Below are 8,960 nucleotides of genomic sequence, written 5' to 3' on the forward strand. Positions count from 1 at the left end.
TTAGGAACATCACCATATTTGGTCCTCCAAACTCTTGAGAAGACAAAACCAACCCCCACTATCTCTGCTAGCTGTGATATCAGGCCTGCATATATCTTACCACACCTCACATCTCTCCCTCTGGGCTAACCAGCATCCAGCACCCTCTGGAAGAGTTGCTCTCGCAGTCCTGGAGCTCTCAGTCTCCCAGCAGCTAAATGATTTTAAATAGCTCTTCATTGGTCCAGCAGCCAGTATCTCTGAGGAAGTTCACATTTAAATAGAACATTACTAAAAGACAGGTTAAGGGTAAGTAGACCATATAACTGTGGTCATCTGTCCACACAACACGAACAGGTTAAATCAGCTTTGAGAAATGCACCTGATAAAAACATCCCTTGCACAAGCTTTGATACAGATTGTACCAGGCAGTCCACAGGCATTGGAAATGCAAAACACTCCTCACAGTGATATTTGTGCACAAAGGGGTTTTGGGAGGTAGAATTCCTTCCTGCGCTCAGTCATGTGCCCTGGGTCCAGAGACCAGACCTCCCCCAAGAGCCACTGCAGGTGTCCCCTTCTACGCCGTGCACACAGCCACGCACAAACAGATACACACAGACTGATACACACAACAAGCTAGTCCAGGACATGTCTGTGGGGTTCCTGACTAATGAGCAGCATGAATCTTCACGTGGAAGCTGTAATCCTCCTGCTGGGGGAAGTGCTGGCCGCACACGGAGCAGGTGCAGCCCTTGTCCTTGCTGTGGGTGCGCCGCACGTGGCTGTCGTGGGCGGCGTGCGAGGCGAAGGCTTTGCCGCAGTGCTTGCACTTGAAGGGCTTCTCCCCCGAGTGCTGGCGGATGTGAGTGCGCAGGATGCTGGACGCTGTGAATGCCTGGAGGGGCACGGATCATCAAGGGCAGGGCAGGAAAGGAAATGGAGTTGCATGTAATTTGCTTTCACATGTGCAATCCCCACCTTCAGCTAACCCAGACCCCATCAGAAGCACATTACCCTGAAAATTAAGTCCTGAAATAGCTCATGTTTCCACTCCTCAGGTAAGTTGAAAAAATAATGAGAACTCCCAGCAAGGAGGAATCAGAAGGCAATAGCTATTGCTATGCAGATGTGGCTGAGTCCATGGAGATGGATGAAGCTCAAAGATTTCTGACCAAAGATATCAGTAAATATCTTCTATGTCAGAGGGAAGAAGTCAATACTACCCTAATTAGCTCTGCAACTTATTTATGTGGGAAACATAATGCAGGAATTCCTTACAGTTTTTGTTTTTAAAGTTAAACCCTTGAACTGTCTTGGGATTCAGCTGCTAAAATTCATCTATGCAGTCCACCATACATCATTCACAGGTTCATTTTCCCTGCTCCATCATACTCTTCTCTTTCTGCAGGCAGAGTTTCCAGCCTGCTCCCCCACCACTAACACTTTTGAGTAGCAAAGTCATAAAGACTTCTCCTCCACTTGGGGATAAAACTCTCTCTTTAAAATTTGAGCAGGAATGTTGTAAAGCTGCCCATGTTTTTTCTTATCCAAAGAGAGACAATTTCAGGCCCTTCACTATTTGCAGATCACATAAAATAAATACTCTCTAGTAAGTTTTCATGGCAAACAGCAATATATCTTAGATGCCCTTTCGCTAGGAACCTTAGAGCACAAAAAGATCACAGACTCCTATCAGTAAGTCCTCAGAGGTGTATATCAAGGGCAAAAATATGTTTTGGGGAGAGAATGGTGATGCTGACCCAGCACTGTTCCTTTAATATCACAATGTTCCTGAAATAAGTGACCACTGATTTCCAGCAAAGGAGCTGGAACAGCAAAGCCATGGTTAGAGGTAGAAGAGGAAAAGAATCATAATCACATAGGAGGAGCCAATGAGGACTCATTAAAACAGAGCCTGGTTTTCCAGCCTCAAAAATTATGGCTATGTCTTAGGACAGCTGCATCCTAGGACAGCTGCATCCTGCAGCCAGAGGGCAAACAGTTTAATCTGATCCAATCCACAACAGTCCAACCAGAACTGGCTGGGGACTGGTCAAGTGTCCCTAGAGATCTCTTTCAAGAGCAAGCCATAAAGCTCTGCCACCTCCTCTTGTGATCAGAAGATTAAGGATGAGATTTCATCCTAATCTCTGAGAACAAGTATGTTCAGGATGATCATGGGGAGACAAAAAAATGTAATAGCCCAAAGGAGTTTCCTCTAAGGGCACTTCAGAAGGACACTTCAGCTTTGTGTTAGCACAGCCAGTCATATACAAAAATTCTCCTTCTTTAAAATCAGGAGCAGGTTACCATTGCTGATGGGGCTTCTGCATTGCATGGACACTCCACAGCACTGGGAGCCCTACCAATATTCATCCTTCAGCAGCCTGTGCATCCACATGCTGTCTGCTGTGACAGGGGGAGTGAATCACCCCTGCTGTGATGGGCAGTAACAGCAGAATGCATCTTTGATCAGGGCTGTATGGTTTTCCTTGTGCTCTTTTTTAAGTGAAACCTCCATGCCCATCTGCCCATCAGCAACCTTGATATTTCAAGGTAAGCATGCACAAATTCATGTTGTGCAGGTTCAGTTTATAGACCAAATCTGTTTATTGTAGTCCAGAAGCAGTGTCAATAACACCAAAAACTACCTATCTGATGAAGAAGTGGGATACTGGATATAGCTGCATGCTTTGGATGGTATTTGAAATGCTCTCAAGTTTCCCTAGACCTTATTTCTGCAGCAGATCACTGAGCTGGTATGAACCACAAATTCCATGTCAGATGGAGACCAGACCTGTTTCTTCATCTCATCCCATCCTGTCACTTTACCTCACAACTGCCCAAAATATACACCCATTCATCTGGTTACCAGTTCAATAAAAAGCATATTCTTGAAAGAAAACAGAGAAGAAACAAAGCACAGCAGAGGGAGGGATGGGGCAGGGCTTTGCCTTACCTTGTTGCAGTAGACACATTTGTAGGGGCGTTCCCCAGAGTGAACCCTCATGTGTTTGTTCAGGCTGGAGGATTGAGAAAAGCTCTTCCCACACGTTGAGCACTGGGGGGAAAAAAAAAAAGGAATAAAGTTAAAAGGAAGCATGTAACCACACAGTTAAAAAGAAAAATGAAGTATGTGGATGATGTGCACATTTCTTACATATAATCTACATATACACATGTGTTTATGTATTCATGTGTAAACATAATAGCAATTTTAAGCTGCAGTAAATTGAAATACCCAGAAATTTAGTCTGGTTTTAAGAACAAATTTACCTGCATATGCACATATATATATTAAAATCATGAAAAATTTCAAATAATTTGTGTTAAAATTGTTTCAATAAAAAAATGCTATTTTACAGAACAGACAATATTGATTTTCAGGATTAAAAATCTGAAAAATTATGTAAAATCACTTAAAAAATATATACATATATAAATCAAGCCCCAGTTTTAATTTTTTCCCTAAAAGATAAACTATCTAAAAAATAAAATAAATTTACCAATGCAAGGGAAAGGAAAAGGAATTACATGGTATTTAATACCTCATATTTAATGGATTTTTTTATCTGTTATGAATTCCATGCAGATATTCTGACATTGTAATAGTGCCATTTTAGTTACAAAATATTTTTTCTGAAAAAAATAGACATTGTAGGATGATCTATAAAATAGGTATTTGGAGAATTTTGAGGACTGATTTAACTGTGCCATTTCAAGCACTAGAACTTGCCCTTCCCCAGGCTTTTAGGAAAAGTCAGATTTTCCATTCCCAGTGCTGCTAGAGAGAACTGGTGCTAGAAGCAAGGTGTTTGGTGGAGATGAGTAAAGCATTTTAAAGATTTGTTTTCATCAATTGAAAATCTGCTTCACACTGAATATAAAACTTTTAAGCCCTGTTTGAACCAACAGACACAGATAAAGACGTGGTCGGTTCTGAGACCGAAGGGTGGGGTGTGGGAAACGGACATGAGACATCTCTCCCCCATCCCGGACAAGCCAAGCACCTTTAAACACAAGTTAACCCCACACTGTAAGAAAAGGAACAACACTCATATGCAATCATCCAAAAAGCCCGGTAGAAATTTTGTTGTTTTTTTTTTAACTGAGACTGTGGGGTTTATTTTCCCAACCTACACCCATTAAATTTCTTTAACCAAGCTTTGCTGCACATGACAAGGTCTTCCTGAGCAGTCCCACCAGGAAACTGCCAGGGAAACTGGAGGAGGAACAACGTTATCAGCATCTTACCTGGACCAAAAAAACCACTCATTATTAAGTACCCTCAGAAGAGGCAGTGACTGCAGAGAGATCCGGGACCAGGCTCACCTTGTGAGGTCTGTGCTTTTCGTGAACGTGGAGAATATGGATCCTCAGCCTGTCTCTTTTTTCAAAGGATCGGTCACAAAGGTGACAAGGAAATTTGCGGTCCCCCTGGTCCACGCAGCGGGTGTACTTGAGGTGTTTGTCCCGGTAGTACTTGTAGGCAAACACTTTGCCGCAGCGCTCACACTTGAAGCTCTCCCCGGCTTCTGTACAGCAGAAGGGAAAGTGCCACCTCTCCGTTACACCACGGCAAAAGGGATTCAGATCAAATCTGCATCCTCGTCAGAGCCGGGACCCCTACGGGGAATTTTAAGTCTCTGAGAGGGCAACGACTGTAAATTGATGCTGGCAATATCATTAACAAAATATGTGCCGCGTCTCCTGAGCGCTCACAGGGCTCTCCTTGCCTTTTTAGAGGAGGGGAACAAACGAGAGCCCACAGTCTGCTAAAATTATTCGGTTTAACTACTAACTTCACCAAAACCAGAATTTCATCCTTGTATATCCATAAATAGTAAGGAAACATGAGAAGAAACAACTCAGAGTCCCCACATAGAAACTTCTCCCCGTATGCAACCCTGGTGAGATAACAAAAATTGTCCACAAATTTTATCCACCATCCCAAAAGGAAAAAAAAATGCACACCTTTTCTATCGTTTTCAAATAACTATTGAACAAAATAACACATTTATTTGACTTTTTAAAAATTTTCAATTCATTTTTTTACCACTGAATTTAGGAAAACACCAGAAAATTTTCAGGCGTTTATACATTCTTTTCTGTCTTTAGTAAAAGTAGTTTTAGCTTAAGCCTTAAGATGAAATGAACAATTCAGCACCTGTCTGAATTAGACAATTCAAGACAACGGGTACAAAATTTCCCATGCCAAATTTTCATGCAAATTTGCTTCTCTCTCTTTTCTGCTGCAGCAGGCTGCCCCGTCCTTTCCCCGCACTGACACAAATCTGTTTTCTCCATACATAAGTTTTGCTTATAAGATCATACTTACAAGCAAATGTACTTTCTGTACATTACAAGTAGAAGTACCCTCCCTCTCCCCTCACCGTCAAATGCAGTAAGTGCATTTGACATTTCTTTTGCAAGCAAATACTGGCATTATGGAATCGGAACGACTTCAGCCTGCCTCATTTATTGAGAGCGTTAATTACACGAAAGTCAGGTGTGCAATCCTGAGATGAAAATAGGACCAGAAGTGGAATAACCCCGAAAAGCCCATCTCCTCCCAAAACGGGACCCTGAACAACGGCGCTGCGAGGCCGAGGCAAGCTCAGCCCAGGACCACCAGATGTTTTACAATCGTCAGACTAAAGAACACTTTAAACTCCCCGAGGAACCGCGGACCGGGAGCGGACTGACGGCAGAAGAAAGGGGAGCCTCTTGCTCCACGCCGCCGGCAGCCCTCGATGCAAACCCCCGGATTCCCGGTGCCGAGGGGAAGCTGCTGCTTCGGGGCGCTGGATGCCGCAGGAAGGGGCGGCCGGGGATCGGATCCCCAACTGCGGGGGGCACCGCCCCCGCGGCAGGACCGGTCACCCACCACCACCTCATCACAGGGTCTGGGAAGCCTTTAAGGTAAAACGGCTGGACAAAGGTGATGCTTGAGTTTCTTTACCTCCCCCTCGTGTGAATCTAATCCAGGCCAGGCACACGTCGGTAGGAATAAGGGGCAGTGTCGCTCAAGGGGTTGCTGGCAGGCTCACCTTCGGGGTGCTGCGGGGGTTTCTTCCCCTCCGCCATGCCCTTCAAGCTGATGGGGATGCCCAGAAATTGCACGTAGCAATCGCCGTACCACACCAGCAGCTCCTGCTTCGGGAAGATTTCCTTGCAGGTCTCGTAGAAGATTTGTCCCTGGCACTGGATAGCCGTCAAATTCTGCTCCTCGGGGAACCTGGCACAGTTCACCAGGGACATCCAGTTGCCAGCGGCGCCCTTCCCGTCGATAAAGTGGCTCAGGCCACCGTATTCAAAGATCTGGTGAGCAGAGAAAAAAGGATTAGGTTTGACGTTTTATACACGTCCCGCTCTCACCAGTCCCACCACCCAAACTGGGCCGAGCCCCTCTTGCAGGCTACGGTAGAGGGGACGCCAAGAACCTCGCCCCGGCCCCGCGCTGGGGGTGCGGGGTGAGCCCGACGGTGCCTCCGCTACCTCCCACATCAGCGAGTTGTCGTCGTAAGTCTTGATCTCGCTCGTGTTGACCACTTTGCCTTGGAAAGGGCCGAAGCGGACTCCTTTTGGGATGGGGTCCATACAGAAGACTCCGAGCTGAGACACGTCTCCGTAGGCCACCCGCAGCACCGAGAGCCCTGCGGGGGACAGGGGGCTGAGCGCGGGCGGGCGGGCGGGCGCGGGCGCTCCGGGACACCTACCTACCTTCGGGGAGCTGCAGCGAGTCCCGGTCCAGCAGCGGGGCGGCCGAGTCCGCAGCGCCTGCAAAAGAGGAACCCCTTCTTCAGCACGGCATCGGTCCTGCAAGAGCGAGTCCTACCTCCCCAACAAAGGCCGCAGCCCGAATCACCCCCCGGCTTTTTCCAGGTGTGGGCTCGTAACGCAAGAGAACCACAGGGAAAGAAAGTCCGACGTGCCCCCGGCGATGCCCCTTGAGTCTGGCTGCCTGCACCCATTTTAGGACTGTCCCCGAACTCTCCCGCACACCTGGCTGCAAGGAGCGACCTGCCTCCCAGGGCCACCCTGTGCCCCTCATGCCGCCGTCAAATACCCCCTTACCCGAGCTGGCGGGGGACACCCGGAGCCCCGAGATGGCGTGGAGATTCCCGGCGGGCTGGCTGCTCCGGAGTGCCCCGTAGAGCACCGCGTTGAGCTCCTCCTCGGTGAAGTGGTACCTGCAGCTCTGCCCCGCCGCCCCGTCTGCCCCCGGGCTGCGGGCAGCCCTGCGCGGGGGACTCGGGTAGGGCGGCGAGAGCGACCCCGGGGCCCCCGTCCCGAGGGCCGAGCCCCCGCTGGGAGGGAAGGGGGCCGGCAGCCAGGTGTAGACGGGCAAAGGAAGGCTGGGGAAAGAGTCGGGGGGCAGAGAGGGCGGCTGGCTCAGAAAAGCGGGGACCCTGCTGAAGGTGAAGGGAGGCAGAGGCGGAGAGGAGGAAACCAGCTCGCCCTGGGGTTTCAGGGGCTGGAAGAAGTCGGGGGCCGTCTGGAAGTAATGGGTGGGTGGGAGGAAAGAGGGGTAGTAGGAGGCGAGGCCGGCGGGGCTTGTCCCGAACGAGTCTCCGCCGTCTCCGGGGACCGACTCGCCGGCCAGGGACAGAGCCATGTCGGGAGGAGCCGGGCCGGGAAGCATGGGGCAGACACCTGGGTGCTGCCGGCGCGGGGTTCCTCTGCGGGGCGGGACGGAGGTGCGGGAGCTGCCCTTCGCCGTCGGGGCGAGCGGGCGGGCCCTGCCGCCCCCCCGCGGCTATATCGGCGGGGCGGGGAGGGTGGGCACGGGCGGCCGCCCTGGGGGTCGCACAGCCCCAGGGGCGGGCGGGGGTGCTGCCCCGAGCGGCACGGCTACTCCGGGGCGGAGCCACGGCCACTCACGGAGCGGCCCGGCCGCCCCTCCCCACGTCGGGGTAGGGAAGGGGGTGTGTGGGTGCTCCGGCCGCCCGGACCCACCTTCCCTGCCGCCCGCTCTGCCCCCGCCTCTCCAGGCCCCGACCCGCGGGCCCGGCCGCAGGCCCATGGGCTGTGCGTCTCCTGAGGGCAGGAGGCCGCGGTGCTCCTCTCGGACCACCACCGGCTGCAGGAGGTCAGGGTTCCACGGGGCAGGACACATGGCTCCCACACAGTGTCTTGGGGGACTGCAGGGGTGTGGTTTGAATATGGAAAGGCAGAAAACACTGCTGAAACTCCGGTGACCGGGACGCACAGGAGCAGCACAGTTCACTGCAGGCTTCACGGCCACAGCTGAGGTGCTTTGGCTCCAGCCTGGGGCTTCCTGTTAGGTGCTTAGCAGAACACTGGGCTCCTGCTGGGGTTTCCATGGCTCCATGAGCAGGTCTATGCTCACCTGCCCAGGATGGGACCAGAGGAAGACACCTGGCCCTTGCCTCCTGCAGACCTGCTGGGTTATCCCCCTGTCTATGGTTTCATCCTGGGTTTTTATAGGGTTTTCTCCTGCCTTCTTTCCAGGTGGATACATGGCAAAATTGCAATGAAAAGGGGGCTTGGAAGGGGCTGGAGGATCCTAGGAGCCCAGGTATTCACTTTGCAGAGTGTCATCCCTGCTGGTGCATAGAGATGGAGAAATCTTCAGCCCAGGACAAAACCCCATGCAGTGTGTGTTACTGCAGAGCTCCCTCTTGAGTAGCTCGTTCCAGCCTGGGTGACACTGCTCATGCAGGCATGGAGGGAAGGGACAGGATGGGCTCTGCTGCACTGTGGAGAGTTTGGGGACTTGCACCCAGGGGGCTCTCTCAGAGAGAGGCAGCGTAGGGCTTCCTGGGACACAGCAGAGCACGGGCCAAGCTGCACACAGACACAGCTGGAGTGGGGAATGTAGCCGGGCTTAGCTCCTGGAATTTTAAATGCCATTTCAGTGGTTATATTTGGTGTGCTATAAAACTTAACTAGTATAGCTCCATGTGATCCCGTGTAAAATATTGTCTTCATCCCAAAGAAGGGATGCGTTAGGA

General features: G+C 50.6%; 1 protein-coding gene across 1 annotated transcript; it reads right to left on the bottom strand.

The window, feature by feature from the left end:
• Positions 1–649: 649 nt before the first annotated feature.
• PRDM14 (PR/SET domain 14) lies at positions 650–7,600 on the bottom strand. The gene is made up of 7 exons (XM_030964424.1): positions 7,060–7,600; positions 6,706–6,762; positions 6,481–6,638; positions 6,033–6,303; positions 4,315–4,517; positions 2,942–3,043; positions 650–877 (listed from the first exon to the last, which is right to left on the bottom strand). Exons 1-7 carry the CDS (start codon positions 7,598–7,600, stop codon positions 650–652), a joined length of 1,560 nt encoding a protein of 519 aa, XP_030820284.1.
• Positions 7,601–8,960: the final 1,360 nt, after the last annotated feature.

The sequence above is a fragment of the Camarhynchus parvulus genome, chromosome 2 (assembly GCF_901933205.1).
Source record: "Camarhynchus parvulus chromosome 2, STF_HiC, whole genome shotgun sequence".
In the NCBI taxonomy this organism is placed as follows: Eukaryota; Metazoa; Chordata; class Aves; order Passeriformes; family Thraupidae; genus Camarhynchus; species Camarhynchus parvulus.